This window comes from Macaca nemestrina, chromosome 10 (assembly GCF_043159975.1).
Source record: "Macaca nemestrina isolate mMacNem1 chromosome 10, mMacNem.hap1, whole genome shotgun sequence".
In the NCBI taxonomy this organism is placed as follows: domain Eukaryota; kingdom Metazoa; phylum Chordata; class Mammalia; order Primates; family Cercopithecidae; genus Macaca; species Macaca nemestrina.
In genome coordinates this window covers 30,977,729-31,000,426 of record NC_092134.1, presented here as the reverse complement: position 1 = coordinate 31,000,426, position 22,698 = coordinate 30,977,729, and the positions used below count along the sequence as shown (strand labels likewise).

General features: G+C 33.7%; 2 protein-coding genes across 3 annotated transcripts in view; one reads left to right on the top strand and one right to left on the bottom strand.

Annotated features, from left to right (window-relative positions):
- The window catches only part of PARPB (PARP1 binding protein), a 65,480-nt gene extending 46,892 nt beyond the window's left edge, over nt 1-18,588 (top strand). For both annotated transcript variants that reach the window (XM_011761746.3, XM_011761745.3), the window contains 4 exons: nt 1,616-1,794; nt 5,197-5,275; nt 17,354-17,489; nt 17,999-18,588. In XM_011761746.3, the coding sequence (XP_011760048.2) occupies nt 1,616-1,794; nt 5,197-5,275; nt 17,354-17,489; nt 17,999-18,339 (735 nt within the window). In that variant the 3' untranslated portion in view covers nt 18,340-18,588. The remainder of the gene's footprint in view (nt 1-1,615; nt 1,795-5,196; nt 5,276-17,353; nt 17,490-17,998) is intronic.
- On the bottom strand, nt 18,507-19,875 carry LOC105493822 (pro-melanin concentrating hormone). The gene is made up of 3 exons (XM_011761747.2): nt 19,564-19,875; nt 19,019-19,217; nt 18,507-18,749 (listed from the first exon to the last, which is right to left on the bottom strand). Exons 1-3 carry the CDS (start codon nt 19,810-19,812, stop codon nt 18,700-18,702), a joined length of 498 nt encoding a protein of 165 aa, XP_011760049.1. The 5' UTR covers nt 19,813-19,875; the 3' UTR covers nt 18,507-18,699.
- Between the last annotated feature and the right edge of the window lie 2,823 nt (nt 19,876-22,698).

Genomic DNA, 22,698 nt, shown 5'->3' with positions numbered 1-22,698 from the left:
CAATTGCTTCCATTTCTTGGCAGAAGAAATAAAGATACCAAAAATCTTCTTCTTAATTTTGTGTTTTCAACCAAATCAGAGATCTTTGAAAAATATGATCAAATAGTACTCATGAAGTTACTATTAAGCAATATGGAATTCTCTGGTACTAATGAAAAATATGTGTGAAGCACCAGATTGTGATAGGCAATTTGTTATAATTCCAGTGGATCTATATACATTATAGTTCACCTGGTAGCCCAAGTCTGCCAAGAGAGAAAGAAGGCCAAGACGATACTGATGAAAGCCGAAGAAACTGGCACAGCTTCCAACAGATGTCCCAGAAGATGTAGCTTTGATATCTAGGTATAATGTCCACCAACCCTCTGGGTTAGGCATTATCATTGCCTCTATTTCGTCAGGGAGTTTAAGTAGAGAGGTCAAACACCTTCTCCAGAGCTATACAGGATATATAACTAAGAAGTTGGTATCAAATCCAGCCAGAAATGCCTTCAGAGTTTTTGCTTACATGTATCTATAGATAATATTTTATTATTATGTATTTTATTTTATTCTATCTAGTCATGAAGTTTTTTTCAACTTTCCCTTTTTAATCCGCTTTATCTCTATTACTACTATCTTAGTTCAGAACTCTCTACTTCTAAACTGGTCTACTATAGTCTTTAATTTGTGACCTGTCTCCAGATTTGATAACATTCATATCTCACAATATATTTTACACATTGCCATCGTTGATTCTTTAAAATCTAAATAGGATCATTTTACTTCCTTGCTTAATAAAGGAAGAGATTTTTCCTCTGTAACAGACTGGCTTATAACTTCTTGGCATGATATACAAAGTTTCCCAGGCTCATCTCATATCACTTCCTTTCTTTTACCTTATTCTTCAGCCATGCCATGCTACCTGGTCCCTGAAAGTACCATGCTCTCTTCTTCCTCTGAGTGCCTCCTCCTCTATGGAATCATCTTTGATGCCAGGGTACATTGGTCACTTCTTTTGTACTCCTACTGCACTGTGCATACACTTGTTAGAAATAGCACTTAGCATTCTGTAATGCAATTGTCACTTATTTATCTTATCAAGGAAACTATGGGTTCCTTGAAGGCAGTGGTTGTCACCTTTGGAGCCTTAGCTTTAAACACAGTGCTTGGGACATAATATATACTTATCAATGATCATTGAATGAATGATTGTCAACTAGCTTTTCATTTTTGCATTTGATCTTTATAGTCATCCATGGGGCCTGTATTCAGATGGCCAGAACCTCGTGCTTCTTTGGCATGAGAGAGAAAAAATAGAGATGTTGAGCCATGGGGTGATGTCACATAGCTAGATAGTGGCTAAATTTTTCTGACTCGAAGCCTAATGTTATTTTGACCAGAACCTAATGTCTTCTTCTGATGATATTATTTTTGTGCATCTGGAATTGGTAAAGTTGATTATAGCATGGCTTAAGGAAAAACGGTCACATGCCTTACAGCCACTTCTTATAGCTGGTGTTTTATTACTTTAACAATAGATGAAAGAGGCCAGTGCCACAGGGAATTGAAAAGTATGGCCATTCACCCAGCTGGGGTGATTATTACATTTACTTAAAATTATTTTTTTTCTTAGCCAAAATCTCATGCCATAAACCATGGCACTGCATACTGTGGCAGAGATACTGTGAAAACCTTATTAGTTCTTTTGGATGAAGAAGCAGCTAGTGCTCCTACCAAAAACAAAGCAGAGCTTTTATATGATGAGGAAAACACAATTCATCATAATGGAACTTCTATTCTTACACTTTTTAGGTAAGTAATGTGGAAGTTATTGTATTATAAATGTTAACCCTGGAGAATTATAAAAGAAATGTATGCTTATGGTAGGAAACTTAGAAACTACAGAAATTGTGAAGAAAGAAAATAAAAGTTAATTAAAGAGAGATTGAACATTTGAATTCAAAGAGGTTATATATAAAAGAAGTAGTATTTTATGAGAGTACAGCATGAGAGAAGTCTTTGGTTTCAATGTTGTTTTTAGTTCTTGTTTTGCTTTGAAAATATTTCTTTCCTTTGCTATGTGTCAAGAATTTTGCTAAATGTTTTCAGTTAAATTATTTTAGCCTTCCCAACCACCATGTTCTTAAGTGAAGAATTAGAGGCTCCACTTTATAAGTGAAGAATTAGAGACTTGAGAGAGATTAAGTAATTTGCCCAAGTAAGGTATGTTAGCAATTAGCAAGGGTGTCTTTCCTAAAGCCTGAGGCCTGTGCTCTCAGGACTGCTAGTCTGCCTAGAATAAGAGAGAGCACATACACCAAACTTACACTGGAATTGACAGCTCCTGGTTCTCCCTCAAATTATGAAGAAAGATATTTACCAAATTAATGCTGGTATTATGTATAAGACATTGATGCTGTCTTCGTCTACTCAGGCTGGCATAACGAAATACTATAGACTGGGTAGCTTAAACAACAGAAACCTATTTTCTCTTTGGGCTGGAAGCTGGAGATCAGGGTGCCAGCATGGTCAGGACTGGTGAGGGCTTTCCCCTTGGGTTGCAGATGGCTGCCTTTTTGCTGTGTGCTTACATGTCCTTCCTTAGTAGAAGCACATGGAGAGAGATCTCTTTGTCGTCTTCTTATAAGGCCATCAGTCCTATTAGATTCGGATCCCACCCATGTGACCTCATTTAATCTGAATTACCTCCTAAAAGCCCTATCTCCAAATACAGTCACATTTGGGAGTTAAGGCTTCTATATGTATGTGTATAATATATATATAAAATATATTTTATGTGTATTATATATATAATATATTTTATGTGTATAATATATATTATATATATTATATATATTATATTATATTATATATATTATATATATATAATATGGGTGATGCAGTTTCATCTATAGCAGATGCTCTCCAGTTTTAATGATTAGGTCAGTCATTGAGTAGGTTGTTGGTATTTTTAATTAAGTGGACGTTCACTTTGAGAAAACATTAAAATTTTTAGAACAACCATTTTAAATTGTACTTAGTACACTGTAGAGAATTGTTGCAAAATTATCCTACTGTTTGATCTCTTCTATTTTCTACTGGAGCTATTTTATTGAAATCTGGCTTCATGATTGCTTCATGTACTCTCTCCTATGCCTCATTATCCTATCTCTGCAAAAATAAAAAAGAATTATCCAGTGTGGTGGTGCACACTTGTAGTCCCAGCTACTTGGGAGCCTGAGGTGGTGCATGCCTGTCGTCCCAGCTACTTGGGAGCCCAGGATTGCTCGAAGCCACAGTGAACTACGATTGCACCACTGCACTCTCTCCTGGGCGACAGAGCAAGACCCTGTTCTCTTTAAAAAAAAAAAAAGAAAGAAAGAAAAGAAAAGGTTTTCTATATTTAATCATGTCACTGAACACATTGCTATTGTTTACAGTTTGGATTCTGCATTCACATTTCTAATTGTCATTGTGCACACTGGTCTGTGGTAAAGTAAATTTTCAGTGGTCTACACTGAAATGATAAAATTAAGGACAATGAGGTATATCAATTTAAGGTTGTCAACTATTCTTTCTTAGGGTAGCCAATCTTTTATTCTTGCTTAGTAGTCATTTGAGTCAAGGGGGTTCTAACTTTGGCTCTGTTAAGCCAAAAGGGATTAATTTATTAAGGTGTTCAAGTTGGTCTGAATCCAAAACTATAGAGTGGGTCTCCTCCATTTTACCTTCTCTGACCTTCCTATTTCTATGTTTTTCTCTTTTGAATTCCCGCACTATTTTGAATTTCAGTTATGTGGATTTCTTATGTTCCTTACTTAGACTTCAGGATGCCTGAATATAGGGTCAATAAATGAGTCAACTTTCTATTCTTCACAATATCTTGAATAGTGCCTTACAAATAGTAGAAGCTCATGAAACGTTTAGTTACTGGATTAAGTAACTAAGCAAACCATTACTATTTAGGATTCTCAGAATAGAAATACTGACACTTCTATAAAGTACAGTTATGCATGGTTTAATGATGGGGATACATTCTGATAAAGGCATCATTAGGTAGTTTTGTCGTGTGAACATTATAGAGTGTACTTACACAAACCTAGATGGTAGAGCCTATTACACACCTAGGCTACAAACCTGTACAGTATGTTATTGTACTAAATAGTATAAGGAAATAGTAACATAAAATAAGTATTTACGTGATAGGAATTTTTGACCTTCATTATAATGTTATGGCATCACTGTCAAATATGTGGCATGTTGTTGACCAAAATGTTGTTATGCAGCACATGGCTGTATTATAAACAAGTAGATTTAGTTGTCCTTTATCCTATAACTGTGCTTTTGGGTAGAGGAGGGGCAGATAGTAGTTTAAAAGCCACTTTGGTTTGTAAGTGTCTTCATCTGTTCAGGCTGTTATAACAAAACACTCCGGACTAGATAATTTGTAAATAACTGAAATTTGTTTCCCATAGTTCTGGAGTCTAGAAGTCTAAGATCAAGGCACCAGCAGATTTGGTGTCTGATGCGGGCCTCTGCACCATAGATGGTATTTTCTTGCTGGGTTTTCACGTGGTTGGGAAGACTGAAGGGCAAAATTGCTCCCACAAACCCTTTCATAAGGGCATTGATCCTGTTCATGAAGGCGGAGTCCTCATGATTTAATCACCCTGAGGCCCCACCTCTTAACACCATGGATGGTCCCAAACTTATGATGGTTTGACTTGTGATTTACGTTCACACAACTTTAGAACTGTGTGAAAGTTGTACACACTCAGTAGAAACTGGGCCTCTAATTTTGAATTTGGATCTTTTCCTGAGCTAGCAATATGCGGACCAATATTCTCTCATGATTCTGGGAAGCAGCAGTGAACCACAGTACTCAGCCACATGATCATGGTGGTAAACAACAGATACTCTACTGTGTTTCCTGATGATTTTGCCCAACAGATATTGCAATGTACTAATTCCAGTTAATTCCATGTTTAAGATAGGCTAGGCTAAGCTATGGTATTCGGTGGATTGGGTGTATTAAATGCACTTTTGACTTAATGGTATTTTCAATTTGTGATGAGTTTATCTGGAGGTAACCCCATCATAAGTTGAGGAAAAACTATATTGTATTGGGAATTAAGTTTCACCATGAATTTGGGAGGGAAACAAACATTCCAAACAAAGCAATAAATTTTTGTTTTTTTTTTTTTTTTGGCATAGGTCTCCCACACAAGTGAATAATTCGATAAAACCCCTAAGAGAACGCATCTGTAAGTCAATGCAAGAGAAAAAAATTAAGGTACAATTTAGTGCATGGCATGAAAATAGCAAACACTGTTTTATTTTTAGAAGAAATAAATACATTTACGGCTGAGCTGGGTATTGTAAATATTGTAAACATTATACATGACACAATAGGAATTAAATGGAAAATGAGTTATGACAGTTGGCATACAGTGACTTTCCTTTTATACAGTCTTGACTAATCTGTTTCTGGTTTGCTTAATCACTGGACCTAAAAAAGGGAAAGGAATAAGCAGTTGCTATTGTAAGTGTTGAATAAATATCTGTTGAATGAGTGATGTGGAAAATAAAGAAGATAAGGCTTTCTCATTTACATTTCTATATCTTAAACTGAATCTCAAGATATGTGATTTTAAAATTGCCTCTGTCTGAAGATGTAATGCGGAATATAATTAATTGTAGATTGAGCTGAGAGCATTTTACATTGCTCTTGACTAGAACTGTTCCTGTTCTTTCTTCATTTAGTTTGAACTAAGTTTTCCTGTCCTCATATGAAACATCTGTGCCTATAAGTAATCAATAATGGGTTTTCAAGCAATTTTTATTGGCCTTATTTTTCAAAAGGAAATTTGGCTTTAACTCATTTGTTTAACATACTTTTATTGGGTATCTACTATGATCCAGACACTATTGTATGGTTGGGAATTCATTAATTCATTAAATAAGATTTTTATATAAACATAATCATCCTTAAATTGTCAAATATTCATCTTGATACAACAAAAAAGAGAACAGTAATTTGTATGCCCTTTATTTTTTCATTTGGAAATTTAGTTCAAATTAGCAAAGCTTTTAGTTAATACCTATTTCATCTACATACCCTACACCCATTTAGTTTATTCATTAATACCTTTTCTTTCTATTGGTTATTAGTAATTGTTAGCAATTAATGCTTGTGGAATACATTGAGTTTCATAAAATTTTTCTGTGAATAAGATTTGTCCATTCTTTGTCATATTAATATAAGTATTTGCAATCAAGGGGTAAGATTTTTAAAATCTATCCTTTGGACTTGGGTAGAAACAGAAATGTATCATATCAAAACATTTTTTTTCTTGCTAGGGATACTGACAAACTTTAATATTTTGATTTAAAAATAAGTCATATTTTGGGGGACTCAATTTCTCTGTCTCTATTTCAAATAGAATAAGAAAGTGGGTCAGACATGGTGGCTTACGCCTGTAATCCCAGCACTTTGGGAAGCCAAGGCAGGCAGATCACTTGAGATCAATAGTTTGAGACCAGCCTGGCCAACATGGTGAAACCCCATCTCTACTAAAAATACAGAAATTAGCCGGGCATGGTGGCATGCACCTGTAATCCCAGCTACTTGGGAAGCTGAGGCAAGAGAATCGCTTGAACCTGGGAGGTGGAGATCACACCCCTTCACTCCAGCCTGGGCGACAAAATGAGACTCTATCTGAAAAAAAAAAAAGAATGTAAGACATCACATAAGGAAAAATCACTGACAGTGAAGTACGTTAAATATTACCAGGAAAGGGCTTAGAGTTTTCTTTTCTTTTATTTACTTTTATTATTTTAAATTTTGTTGTTTGTAACTTCTGTGGGTAATAGTAGGAGTATATGTTTATGGGCTACATGAATAAGCATGCAGTGCATAATAATCACATCATGGAGAATGGGGTATCCATTCTCTCAAGCATTTTATCCTTGGTGTTATAAACAGTCCAATTGGATTTTCTTAAAATTAAATCAAAATGAAAAAAAACTATCTGAGAAATGATAGTTTTTTTTTTTAAAGAAAATGTTAAGGCTCAACTAATTACTACAAAATGTATAGACGAATTCAGAAACTTTTGGGAAATAGAACAGAGATCATCTAATGCAGTCTCATTTACAGATGTGGAAACCAAAATTGTAAGAAGGCAACTTACCCGAGATCTCATAACTACCATGAAATATTTTATAACAGTTTGGAAAACCATGGTTAAATACTAATGAGGTTATAATTACATTGCTTCCATTACTTAACAGTAGAGCTGGCTTAGTATATACAGCTCTGAATCTATTAATAAATGGCAATCAAGAAAGGAAAGCATTGCTTATGTTTTACGATACTCTTTATAAAATGAAGTATGAAAATGATTAGTTTAACCAGGTATACAACTGAACTCTAGCATGTAGAGTATTTGTTGGAACAACAAAAAATGCTGCCAATATTTACTACCAAAGTTCCTATGGAAAAGTAGTTTAGCAGCTGATTACCTTATTACTCTGTTACTTTTGCTCTTTTGTCATATAGTGGTTTTTAGTCACAGAAAGAATATGTGATCTACACTGGAAATATCCTGAAATGAGCATTTCAAAGGTAGAAAATATTAGAGAACTTAGAATTTTGATGTACTTACTTATGAAATATCCATGTCATTATTATATGGAGTAAATTAACTCAGATTTTAGTTTCCTCATTCTTAAATAGAAATAGATGCTCCTATGATCACAAAAGTCTATGAAACCAATTTGGAAATGGTTCACGAACACACTCATTTTAGGTCCTCAACTTTTATTTCCTACTGTAGTGTATCAGGAATCTTGTTTATGATGGTCAAATAAATTTCCCACAAAGGAAACCAGAAGGTTCTTCCTGAACCTTCATTATTTTGTTGATTTTGTTAGGACCCTTTAGCGAATGTTTTCTGCCACTTTCTTACCCCAATTTCCAAGCACTTTATTTATTTATTTTTAAAAATTCTTATGGGTACCTAATAGGTGTGTATATTATGGGTACATGAGATATTTTGATAACAGGCATAGAATGTGTAATAATCACATCAGGCTATATGGGATATCCATGACTTCAAGTATTTATCATTTCTTTATGTTATGAACATTCCAATTATACTCTATAAAAATGTATAATAAATTATTGTTGAATGTAGTCACCCTGTTGTGCTATGAAATACTATATTTTATTCATTCTATCTATATTTTTGTACCCATTAGCTATCCTCACTCTTCCCAACCTTATGCCTTTCCCAGCCTGTGGTAACCATCATTCTACTCTGTCTCCATGATTTCAGGTTTTTAATTTTTAGCTCCCACAAATGAGTGAGAACATGGGAAGTTTATCTTTTTGTGCCTGGCTTATTCCACTTAACATAATGTCCTCCAGTTCAATGCATGTTGTTGCAAATGACAGGATCTTTTTATTTTTATTTTTTTTCATTCTTTTTTTTTACTCCATTTTTTTATATGTACCACTTTTTTTTTTTTTTTTTTTTTTTGAGACAGATTCTCACTCTGTCACCCAGGCTGGCATGCAGTGGCGCAATCATGGCTCAGTGAAGCCTTGAACTCTCAAGCTCAACTGGTCCCACCTCAGCCTCCCAAGTAGCTGAGACCACAGGTGTGTACCACCATGCTCGACTAATTTTTTGTATTTTTTTCTAGAGATGGAGTTTCACTATGTTTCCCAGCCTGTTCATGGGTTCCTGGGCTCAAGAGATCCACCCACCTCAGCTTCCCAGAGTGTTGGGATTACAGGTGGCCTACATTTTTTTATCCATTCTTCAGTTGATGGACACTTAGGTTGTTTCCAAGTCTTGGCTATTGTGAACAGTGCTGCAGTAAACATGGCAGTGCAGATATCTCTTTGATGTATTAGTTCCTTTCTTTTGGGTATATACCCAGCAGTGGGGTTGCTGGATTGTATAGTAGCTCTATTTTTAGGTTTTTGAGGAACCTCCAAACTTTCCTCCATAGTGGTTTTATTGACTTACATTCCCACCAACAGTGTACGAGGGTTCCCTTTTCTCCACATTTTTGACAGCATTTGTTATTGCCTATCTTTTGGAGATAAGCCAATTAACTGGGGTGAGATGATATATCACTGTAGTTTTTTATTTTGGATTCCACTGATGATCAGTGAAGGGGGATAGTTTACAAATATTTTCTCTCCTTCTGTAGGTTGTCTCTTCACTTTGTTCACTGTTTCTTTTGCTGTGCAGAAGATTTTTAACTTGATGTGATCCCGTTTCTCCATTTTTGCTCTAGTCGGTACTGCCTGTGGGGTATTACTCAAGAAATCTTCGCCCAGACCAATGTCCTATAGAATTTCTTATTCGTTAGAGAAATAGTAGAAGTGGCAATGGAAGAGAACTATAGACAAAATGTGGAAAATGAACCCTGGGATTTACACACTGAGAGAAATAAAGGCTCTAGTTCTACCTACTGAATTGGGGAAATTATCCAAATGTTTTCCTTCCACTTGATTGAAATACACTCCCTAATGAGATGAAGTGAAACTTCCTTTGGTATATACAATACCTAATAAACTCCTAGGGTGCAGAACCCAGAAATTTTCATAGACTACCTGTCTCCTCAGATGAGTTCAACTTCTACCTCTACTGTTCCTCAAGCTATGGAAAAATGAGGGATAACAGAAAAAAATGCAACTTTCAAAATGTAACTCTGAGGAGAAAATAAAATGCTGTCAGATAAGGAAGGAACAGAATCAAGTAGTGACGTGGATACTTCTTTTTTTACTGAGGATATAGTACGTCCTGGTAGAACACCATTCTCGCTACAACAGCAAAACAATAAAAGGCAGATAAGTTGGGAAAAATATATTTTAAAGATATAGGAGAGCTATATAATCAAATAATTTTTAAAAAATTAAAAATCGGGACAGGATAACATCCTTCTGATGGGAGAAGTCTATTGTCAGCTATTTTCTTCCCTGGGATTTGTTGCTACTTTTGAATATGAGCTGAGGATTGGTGTTGGCCCATGTAAAGGAACTCTGTTGAGGAACAGAGAAACCACCAAAGTGTTTGGGTGTCTTGAGGGGCTGTCAACAAATTGGAAACTTCAGGAGTCCTAAATGCAGTTATTTTTACCTAGGACACACACTCTGGATTTTGTAGTTATGTGGGGGGTAGGGAGCCTTAATACAATAGACTAAAACCACCTTGATTCCACTTGAGAAGTGGGACCTGCCTCAGACACATGGCTGGTCTTTTTTTTCAAGGTATTTGCCATATTTGGAAATAAAGTGGGGTGGGTGATCACAGAACACAGTGTGAAAACCCCTGAAAAACAGACTGAATCCCCCAGATTTTAGGCCAGAGGTGATAGAGATCCCTACAAAGCTCTCAGTTGAAAGCTTAGAAGGAACACACCTGAGGAAAAGGTAAAAAGCGGAAGTCAAATGTGAGTTAATGAAAAGTGCAACCCAGCTCTGAAACAGCTCATTCCTTGATTGTATTGAGGTTATCAGTCTTTCACTGTGTCTGCCTAACAGTGAAAAGGAGAACTCTTCTTGCTGGAAGAGGTCATCTGTTAGCTTCTAGAGTTCCTTTATGTACAATATCTAGCATGAAATAAACTACACTGGACATGAGAAACGGCAAGATGATTTGTTCTTTAATAAAGAGAAAACATTTAACAATAGAGGGAGACCCACAAATGATCCAGATATTGAAATTTACTGGCAAGGAATCAAAAGAAATTAACTTATAAAATTAATTGGAGGAAAAGATAGTCAAAATATATGAAAAAATGGAGAATTCCAACAGAGAATTAGAATCGATGACATAGAACAAAAAGACAATGTTTTTCCAGAACTGTAAAAACATTATCTAAAATTAAGACCTTGTTAGATGTGGTTGGTAGAAAACCAGACACAGCATTAAGTAGGATAAGTGGACTTGAAGATGGAGTGTTAAAAAAATATCCAAACTGGAGAGAAAAGAGAGAGAAAAAAATTAAAAAGCAAAATAGAAGAGCAGGACACAGATAAAACGTCTAATGTATGCCTAATTGGAGTCCCAGAATGAGAGGAGAAAATAGGGTAGAAACAGTATTTGAAGATACATTGATCATAATTCTTTCCAAAGCTCAGTTCACATCAGATTACTACCTAGCGTTTAGAAGAGAGGGTGAACAGATGCAGGGTTTCCTTTACAAATATAAAGTTGCATATGGGTTCCAAATGTATGGACCCAGCAAACTACAAAATGTCCCAGAGTCCTTTGGGAATCCATCTGCAGCACATGAATATGCCACAGGGCATAGACTGTAAAGCTTTGTTCTAGAGCAGTGCTCTCCAGTAGAACTTTCTGTGGTGATGGAAATGATCTGTGTTTGTACTGTTCGTTACTGAAGGTCCTAGTCACATGTGGCTATTGAGCACTTGAAATGTGGCCACTGCAACTGAAGAACTGGGTTTTAAATTTTATTTAATTGTAATTAATTAACCACACATGGCTAGCACATTAAACAATGCAGTTCTAATGGATTAAAGATATACTTAAATGCAATAACTAGAGACCCATATTAAGTGGAGGAAATAATAAGAGATCAGAATAAATAGGATTTGAATAGGCAGAGAGAATGAAATAGAGCATTTCAAACAACCGATGATGAAAGTATTAAATTGCCTTGATGTTGTAAAGAGAATGTGTATAGGGTAGTTGCGAAAAAAGAACAACAGTGAATAAATAATGTTGGGGAAGATTAAGGACAGTATGCCTTTTATGGTAGGAGGAATAGGGTAATTTTTTTTGTGGGGGTTTATTTTAAGGATGTGTACATGAGAGAGAAAGGCAGAATATTTAAGAACTCAAAAGTAAACGGTGGATATTAAACAGCTTAAGGAATTCAGCTGCATAGTTCTTTGTACTTAAATGTGATTTAGGTTTTCTCTGCATGTATATTTCTCTCTTGTTTCTGTACCAACTTGTTTCTTTACCCTATTGAACAGAGTAGAGTTTACTCTGAACATATTTTTCTACCTCAAAGCTTGTGTTCCTAGGGTGATATAGCTGTTCTTTTCAAGTCTACTTACTTTTTAAAAAATTATTTTGGATACATACTAGTTGTATATTTTTATGGGGTACATGTGGTATTTTGATACAAGCACACAATTGTCATGTGGTTGCCTTATAGAGTTTATTCTCTTTTTCCACCTCCAAACTTTTGCTTGCTCATGGCTTCTGTTCCCTCATAGCTCTGCTTGCATATACTTGTTATAGTCTGTTGTAATTTTACTTCATTAATTAATTCATTCAAAAAACAATAAGTACCTCTTGGATACCAAGTTTAGTCCTAGGCACTGGAGATATATCAGTGAAAAGAAAAAAACAGATAAATTTTCCTGCCCTAAAGGACAAGACTTCCCTAAATATTTGTTCAGCTGAGGTGCAAGAATCTAAATGGAAGCCACTGGCCTACCCTGAAACCCCTTCAACTCTGATTTTGTTTCATACTTTGAAGGACACTCTCCTAGTAGGTATATATACCCCACAGCCCATCACCCTTGCCATAAACAGTCAGCTCTTGAACCTAAAGGAAGAGGCCAGCGCCAGCCCAGTTCCCAGGGGTCCCTGAAACAGGATCTATAAAGGAGGTCATGGTTTCCTGGTGAGCATGTCTGAAGCCCTGGGGACTCCTCACCTTGTAAGGAGGGGATGGCAACCGGAGGACCACAGCTGGCCATCAGTTGTCAAACTGTAAGGGTTTTACTGCTGGTGGAGTTTATATTTTAGTTGGGAGAAGCAGACAATAAACAAAACAAACAAGTGGATTATATGGTATATTTGAAGGTTATCAGTGCTGTGGAGTGAAATAAAACTGGGGCAGGGGCTAAGGAAAGTGGGGTTCCTTTGCGTGTGTTTGGGTTTTAAATAGCCATAAGTAGGAGTCTCCTTGAGAAGGTGACATTCAGCAAAGTCTGTAAGGGAGTGAGCAACATTTTCCATTAGAATGAAAAAGGAATGTTTGTATTAGACTGAATTAAAATTGAATTTGTTTTAGCTGAAATAATGGGATCAGGATTTATTGAGTACCTACTAAGTGTCTGATGTTTATACTGGATATTTTATATCCCTCATCCCAATTAATCCTTGCTCAACTCTAGAAGTCATCATTTTGCAGACCATACAGCTAGTAAGTAACAGCGCAAGGGTTTATAGTCAGGTGTCAGACTTCAATGTTTATGCTATCTTCAAAGAGTAAATAAAGGCATGGCAATTATGATGAAGGGTCATAAAACGATAATGTTACTACTTAGGTCAAAAAGATTCTTTTTCTGCTATTTAGCAGGGTAAATGGAATTTCACCGATGAAGAAATGGATTATTTGATTTATATACAAATTAGTATGTAATTAAGGATATAAAATCTTTGTTCTTTTGAAAATGTGATAATGTAAAAATAAGATAAATTTAGAATATTTTTAGTTACGTATTTACTAGGTATGTTGAATAATTTCCTTTTTCAAACTTGCTAATATATTTGTCATACAATGGGAGTATAGAACTTTCATTTTCTTGTTGATACAGCTAACTCTGAGAGTGTCTATGACTTTTCAGTGTTTTGACCCATTCATTTTAATTTAACTGGAGTCAGGCTTTCCTATGTGAAGTGCTATTTTCCTCAAACTGGGAATGTACTAATAATTTCAAATTAAAAAGAGCTTGTGGCAAAAGGACTTTTCCAATTCTTGGCAAGTGTGAAGTTCATTGCAATTATGCTGTGGATAGAAATCTTTCCAAAGAGGGGAAATCACTCTACAAAGGCACACTTTCAATCCATTTCTCTCATGTGACTTGAACATGAAATGATTTTAATAGCCATGTGTGAATCTGGACATTATTCTTAGTTGTTTAGTACTTCAAAAGCACTTTCAAGAGGGAATTGTTTTGCTTATTCGTGATTCCAAATCAAATACACAGAGAGATTTGGAAGATTTGCGACAGGAAGTAATCTCAGTTCTATGTAGCCACTAATCTTGTGTAGAAAAATTCAGCGTTTATGAACAAAGGAAAAGCGGTCTCTTTTAAGTTATAAATATAAGCCAATGTAGGTTATATTGTTTAAATAATTAAAATGAAGAAGCTGTTTGTAAGTTCATTTTTTTGAGCTGCATTCCTAGAATCATTTTAGAATTGGCCTGGTTCTGAGACACCTTATTGAACAGATCTTTTTCTTACAAGAGTACCCTCTTCCTACATGTTATTACGATAATAGTGATATAGTGTCTGCATAGATTTCTAGAGTCTATATAACGTTGACATAAGTTAACTGCATCCAATTCTGATAATTCTGTGAGGTAAATATTCCCATTATATGTGGATAAGTGAGAGGTATAATGGTTTCCCCAAAGTTATCTAGTTAATAAGTAATAGGGCCAGTATTAGAAGCCAGGTCTTCTGACTGCAAATCTGATGCTTTTCCCATCACATCATCTTACCTTTTTGTGCTGCTTTCTTAGTTGGACATCACACTGTTGGCTCTGTCAAGTTTGTATCTATTTAAATCTCTAGGTCTTTTACATATGTTGTTTTTAAGTCAGGTTCTCCTCATCCTGTACATCTGTAATTGATATTTTTGAACTTAAATACTGGACTTTGTTTATCCCCATCCATTTTCATCTTATTATTTTCTACTTATGGTTCTAGCCTTCTGAAATCTTTTCAATCTTGATTCTATTATCCAATTTATTTGTTATTCCTTCCAGCTGTTTGTCAATAGCAAATTTTATAAGTAGAATGTCTTTGAAGTTGTAGAAGCCATCCTAGTAATCTCTAGTACATGCTGTGCTTATCACATAGTTGGAACTTAATAAGTGGTAATTGATTTTAAAAAAAGTGATTTTTGTACAGGACAGGGAAAAGAAAATCTGCATATAATCATTTATGTAAAGAAAAAACCCTCAATATACAAAGGGGGGAATTCTGTTGTGTTTATTTCTCATATTTTAATACATTTATAAATAATATTTTTCATGGTAGAAAAAGTCATTAATTATTTTTCTTTTACATCTGAATTTGTTTTCAGTACTTCAGGAATCCATTGCCTGTGATGGTAGTTTTCTGAAATTTTACTGTGGTCACTGAGGATTCTAGAATTTGTCTATGGAGGAGCCTGAATTGAGGAAATCTAGTTGTAAGGAGAGCTATCACACTTATTTTGTGACTATTTGCCCAGCAAGCAAAGATTTTTTTACCTAGACTATATGTTAAAAATTAATAAAAGTAATGAAACATTCTAAAGAAATTTTTATTCCTGCTAAACATGAGATTGAAGAAACGTTAGTTTTCTGTACTAAATAATATAATTATTATTTAGTATTATATTTTTATTTAGCATGTTTTATGGGTGGTGCTCATGAAGGTTTTGCAGTGAGAAGCTAACATCTCCCAAGCTAACTCTAGGTGCCATCACTACTGGGGTACAAAGAGTGATCCAAGCCAGCCACTCAGCATCTATTTGCCTGCGTGGTCTTACTATACTCTTTATAACTCTTTATAAGCAATAAGTTTATAATTCTCTATAAGCCATAACTTCTGTGAAGTGAAAATAATGTGTGAAAAGATAATATCAACAGTTAGTACTGGTGTTGCAGGTGGAAATAAAAGTTCATGGATAATGCTACAATTATGTAGTATAACATAGAGTCAATTTTATAAATAAATCTTATTTAAATAGGTTTATCAAGTGCTTTAAATCTGTAGTTATAGGATTAATAAAGTCCAGAAAGAGCTACTTAAAGTCTTCAGTTATATATAGGGCATCTTGTGGTAGAAGCTATATAATAAGTGTTGCATTCATAGGGATTCGTGAAGGTAGTGGGTTGTAGTCCCATTCATTTTTGAGAGTCCATTCTGTTCAACTTTTTAAAAAATAATTTTTGATCTTGTATATTTTCACGTTTATTTTCAGTTTTGTACATTTTTATGCTTAAATGGAAGATAAAATTCCAATTGTCTAATGCTTCATGTAAGCACATGAAACATAATTTTTAGTGATCTGGGAGATGGAGACTGTCACAGACCTCATTAGTCAGAAACAAAATGTGTCATCCTAATAAAACTTGCTTTTATGAAGCAGCTGGACAAGCGATTATTCTGACTTTTTCTAAGCCGTAGTCAGTAGATTTCACTGCTGTTATCTTTACAAACATCTGAGTGAATTAATGCATCAATCTCTGAGTATATAACATAATATACAACTACTCAATGTATAATGTAAAGTCATGCTGTTTTAGATTTCATGACTGTATCAACAAATACTCTGTAAGTGGTAATCAGGGTAATGTAGTTACATTCAAAGTTTTAAATTTTTGAATTATTGAAGTCATCATTATTGAATTATGTATTTGAAACTTTGTCTATTTCATAAAACGATTTCAGGTGACTTCTATTTGGAGACATCTCTCCATTAAACCTGAATGGTATTACACACCATCTGTAATTGTTGAAATCGGCATTATTTATATAGGCTACTTTGTTCTAAAATTAATTTCTATACCCCAATAGCTCACTGGTTTATGTTTGTGGAATACATTTCCAAAACTACTTTTTTTGGCATCTTTTTCAATGGTCAAGAATTAAGTTTATCTTTGTAATTTTCTCCTATTTGTGTAGAAAGTTAGGCCCTCCTATTTGATATTTGAAGATAAATGCAAGAGTATATTTTGAATTTCTGACCATTAAGTCACTTGGTCAAATCTTTCTAGAATGATATATTGAATCCTCTTTCTTGTTTTCCTAAATGCTCGAGAAATAATGTCTTTCCTATATCATTTTGTTTTATCTTGTAGTTTATTTCTTTGCTAGTTTCCTGTTGTTGATTGGCCTCACCTAATTCTTTTCTTCGTCTTAGCATTTCTTCCCTCCCTAATTTCCTGAATTTTATGCTATTTTTTCCAAGAGTTGTGTTCTTCTTAGGATGAAGAACTTGTATTTTTCTATGATTATGTATATCACCTGTATTGTTATTTTACTTACAATAAGATGCTCCAAAGCAGCACTGACATAGGAATGTGTAACAAAGCCCTATAGAGTCTAAAACTGATTGTTTTGTAACTGTTACCAAAAAATAAAACATAAAAAAATACATAAAGCTAGTATTTTGGAAAAGAACAAAAATGCTAGCCATAGCGATGAATGAGTTTGCAAACTATGAGATATAAAAGGTTAGAGGTTCTCAATGAGTAATAGAATTTCTAAGGGAAATTGTTATACTTTGATTACTATAGAGTGTGTGTCCATCTAGATGAAGAAATAAAATAATGAATAAATGGCATATTTTCTTCTTTCTGTTACCAGATGAAGCAAACTTTAATTAGATCCCAATTTGCTTGTACTTATAAAGATGACTACATGTTAAGCAAGGATAATTGGAATAATGTTAATTTAGCATCAAAGCCTTTGTGTGTGCTTCACATGGAAAATGACTTTTCTGGTAATTGACCTTATTTATGCAATTAAATAGCAATTTAATTCTAGTCTACTAATTAGTTTTAACTTAAGTAAAATTAGATTATTTTTGCAAAGTACTGTGAAATGTGAAAGGTTATATTTGTAAAGACCTCAGTTTATTTAAAAAGTTAAATCTAAGTACAAATTTATGGATAGGAATAGGACATAGTTTGATTTAACTAAATGTGTTTAAGAAGTAATTTGTAGCATATGTTTAAGGATTAAATGTCATGCATTCAAACAAATATTTGTTAGTAGGGCTGACAAGTTGATTACTGGCCAAAGTTAACTCAGAGGTGCTATGGTAAAATGAAAAGTAATGGGATAGTAATGTAGCTGTATTTGTTAATCATATTATTTATAGCATTATTTTACTTTAAAAATAAACATTTGAATATTCTTTAGCCATTTTTAGAGTTTATTGTAAAGTTCTCGTGAATATTAGTACTAAATATTATATAATTCCTTTCCGCTTTTTATCTTGCATAACAGAGGGTATAAATTCATCTGTTGGAAGGTCAACAATTGGAAAGAGTTTTGGAAATGTTCATCTGGACAGAAGTAAAAATGAAAAAGTATCAAGAAAATCAACTAGTCCGACAGGAAATAAAAGCTCAAAAAGGAAACAGGTGGATTTGGATGGTGAAAATATTCTCTGTGATAATGGAAATGAACCACCTCAACATAAAAATGTTAAAATACCTAAGAAATCAAATGATTCACAGAATAAATTGTACAGCAAACTAGCTAAAGTAGCAAAAAGTAATAAATGTACTGCCAAGGACAAGTTGATTCCTGGCCAGGCAAAGTTAACTCAGTTTTTTAGACTATAAATTTGTGTCTTATATGCTTTAGGTTTATGTATCTATAAACCATTCACCAAAGACATGCTTAATTTTTAAGAGATCAAGGTGTAAATTATGATGATTTATTATTTTGGTCTACAGTGTATGTAAGGTTAGTATGTTAAGCATTGTTTAAAAATACTAGTAAGTCATAATTATGCAGAATTTTCACAAAGTTTAATGCACAGTAAAAGCATATAATTTCAGTTACTGATACATCTTAACACTACTTTCTTTTAAAACAAACATTTAACATGCACAAGTTATAGTAGCATTAGGGGCTTCTCCTCCCATTGACAATTAAATGCTTTTATTTTCTTCTGAAAAGATGATGTGGACCAACAGGTATCAGACTTGCCAACAAGGTCGGTAGACTCTTCCCAGCATACATCTGAGCACTGAAGGAAGAAGAAAGTTTAAATTGTTTAAAGGACTATGATTATCACACAAAATTTATTAAGAAAAAAGAATGGATCTAGCATAACTAATTCTGAGTAAACCAAAATGATAATAATTAATTATTGCTATTCAATCCCACATTTTTGGCAGGTGTAATTGAGCCATGGTCTTATTCGATTTTGTTATGATTGCATCCAAATTCGCTTTAACTCAGAGTTCTGTTTAATGGTGGTAGGACGTAGAATTGAATTTTGAAAAGACTACTCACTGTCAAAATCTCTCCTTCCTATAGGAAATTTAGCTGAGTTTTCTTCATCCCCAATTTCTCTCTTTTCTTGTGTTGATTCAGTATTCTGAACTCCATTTTCAGCTGGAAAAGCTACAGATCCTTTTAGTGCAAGATAAGGTTTTATAGCCAGATTCAGTGGCAGACCATGATTTAAGAAATTATGTTTGGAGCCTGTGTTCTGTAAAGAGAAAGTTGATTTGTTTTTTAGCTATCGTATTCAGAGTGGAACTGTAATAAACTGCATAATATTCTTGTCGATCAATTCAAAGATGCTCTGCACTGTTTTTGACTCTTTAAAAATACCTTAGATGCAAATTTATAGGAGAAAAAAAAAACTTTCAGATAAGAGGGTTTTCCAGGATGGAAGAACTACCTGGCATGCAAGAAATATCGTCAGTTGTCCTAATGCATATTGTGACTGCATATACTTCTGTTTATAAAAGTATTAGTTTTACTTTTCAGAGGATTTGTAAGAATCATTTAAATTTTCATTGAAATAAATGACAAGTCACATTGCCACTTACCTTTGAAATTTTGTTTTCCTCTTCGTTCATGAAACTGCTCTCATCGTTTTTATATTGTTCCAGGGAAGGAGCAATAACTGATTCTTCTGCAGTGTCTTCCTTCTGAAAGGCTTTCCCCAACCTGAATGTATTAAATACCATGTCATCGTCTAAATTTCTTATGGGCTTGGATGCTGAAAGTAAAATACCTTGAGAAAACAAAGAAAAAGTTAGTAGTAATATGTAGGAAGAGAGATTCATTTTTGCCATTCTTAGTTTGATGTTCGCATACAGTCAAACAAGAAAGAAAATGAAAAATTTCTCAGTCAGCCTGGTTGGCAAACGATTCTGTATCTTTATATATTTTCCAGCTTGAATAAAAAGCACTTCAAAGAATTATACTTTTCATCATTTTAGAAATGACTCAACAGATTGAGGCTAACCTTTATGCAGCTGCTAATACCTATTGTTTTGGTTTTAGTGGCACGTTGTTTATTTTGAGTGTGAATTTTCTCAGCATCTGATTAAGATCCTTGGTAGAATGCTTTCTGTTGAGTAGATTATAGTCTCTTGAAAATGGGTTGTTATTAAGGAAGACCACAGGACATCAGGCTCTCTCTATATTATTGTTTCCTTCCATGTATTTTCTGATTAAGTAAAGATATTAAAACTCAAGTTATTTCACTCAAGGATGATAAGGATAAAGTTTTATTTCCTTTTAATCCTGATTAAACTGAAATAATCCTCAAAAGGGATTTTCTTTTATAAATACTTGATATAGTCTTTGGTGATTAAGGTACATATGCCTGTCAGTGTGAACAAAAAGCCATTCATGCTATATCAAAAATTGACCTGTCAGGTGTATTTTATCTCTGCATTTACAAAAGGATAATAGGTACAAATATTTGTTAATGAATTTAGCAATTAATGAATAAGTACATGAAAATAATATTTATGTGCCCATAAACATTACTTTTGGATGATGAGTGTATATTGTATGACTTAATTAAACATTTCAGAGCTAATTTCTAATTTTGACCCCAATGAGTAAGATAATACATTCTTTTATATGTCTTCTGTTACATATATGTAAGAATTTTTCTAGAGTATATTTCTCAGTATGGAATTGCTGGGTCATGGAGTATGTATATGTTCAGCTTTACTAATGCCAAAATGTTTTCCCACATACTGGTAAGCGATTTGTACCTCCGATAAACAGGGTATAAGAATTTCCATTGTTCTATGTCCTAGCTGACTCTTAGGCATCTCATTGTCCTTTTAATTTGTATTTTCCTAATTACCAAAGAGGTCAAGTGTCTTCCTATATGTTTATGAGCCATTTATGTTTCCTCTTATGTTAAATGCTTTTTTTTTTTTTTTTTTTTTTTTTGCTTTGTCCATTCTTCTATTGGGTTGCCTTTTTCTAATATATTTATGGGAGTTCTTTATATATTCTGGATATTAATTGTTATATATGTTGCAATTATTTTCTCAGTTTGTGACATATTTTCAACCCCTTTATGGTGTCTTTTGGTGAACCAAACTGATTAATTTTAATGTTAAATTTTTTTCTTTTTTCTTTATGGCAACTACTTTTAATGTGTTGTTTTTAAGAAATCCTTCTCAATCCTTAGATTATTAATGTGTTTTCATATGTTTTCTTCTAAAAGTTTAAATATTTTGACTTTCATGTTTAGGTTTGTAATTCATCTGTAATTTTGTGTATGATATAAGATAGAGATGTAATTTTACTTTTTCCAATGTCCTTATATATTTCTCAAAGAATTCGTCCTGTCCCCACTAATCTGCAGTGCCATCTCTGCAGTATATCAGATTTCTATATATGTGTGGGCTTCTTTCAGAATGTTCTATTCCACAGCTAAATCTACAGTATTAATATAACTTTAAAATAATTTTTAATACTTGGTAGGTCAAATTTCCCAGCCCTCTACTCACCCACATGTGTTTCTTTTTCAGTAGTTCCTTAGCTATTCTTAGTCATTTATTTTCCATATAAATCTTAAAATCAGCTTTTCAAGTTCTGTAAGAACACTTGACAGGATATTAAGGTTCAAGTTAGGTATCCCTTATCTGAAACACTTAGGACCAGAAGTATTTTTGGATTTGGGATTTTTTTTCAGAATTTGGAACATTTGCATTATATCAGTTAAGCATCCCAAAATCTGAAATCTGAAATGCTTCAGTAAATATATATATTTTTTAGCATACTGTTAATGCTCAAGAAGTTTCAGATTTTGGAGCATTTTTGGATTTGGGGTTTTCAGATTTGGGATGCTCAACCTATAATCACATTGGTTTTAAAGATTAATTTTGGAGAAGGATTGATATCCTGAAGGTAATTTATTATCTATGAGCATGGCATTTTTCTATATTTGCTTAGATCTTTAATTTTTTTCTTCTTTAATCTTTTAATGACATTTTCTTTTCTTCATAAAGGTCTTGCATACCTTTGTTGAGAGAATTATAATTCTTTATCATTTTAATTGAATTTCTTATTTTTGGTTATTATAAATTATATTTTTTAAAAATGATATTTGCAACATTATTGCTGGTATGTGCAGGTGCGTTTGGCTTTTGCATAGTAATTTGATAACAGAAAAAACTTTCCAAACTCTTTTTTTTTTTAATAGTTTATAAATGTATAGATTCTTTGGGATTTTGTATGAAGACAATTGATATAAATGATATAATAATGGCATTTTATCTCTTTCTCCTCAGTTCATCTATATTGTGTATACATGTCTGTGTGTCTGTTCGTGTGTTCATACACACTGGCTAAAGCCTCCAGTAACTACTGAAAATGGAGATAAGAGATATCCTTGCAGTGTTACTGATTTTACAGATAATGATTTTAATGCTTCACCATGGAGCATAATGTTTGATGTAGGTTTCTTGTAGATACTTGTTATAAAGTACAGGATGTTCTTTTCTATTTCTGGCTTACTAATAGTTTTTATCATGAATTGTTGAATATTATTGAATGCTTTTTTTTTTTTGCATATATTGAGATGACCAGATCATTTTCTCCTTCAGGCTTTGGAAATATTAACAGATTTTTCTAACGTTAAACTAACCATGTGTTCATGAAAGAAACCTTTAAATTATTGGATTCGGCCGGGCGTAGTGGCTCACGCC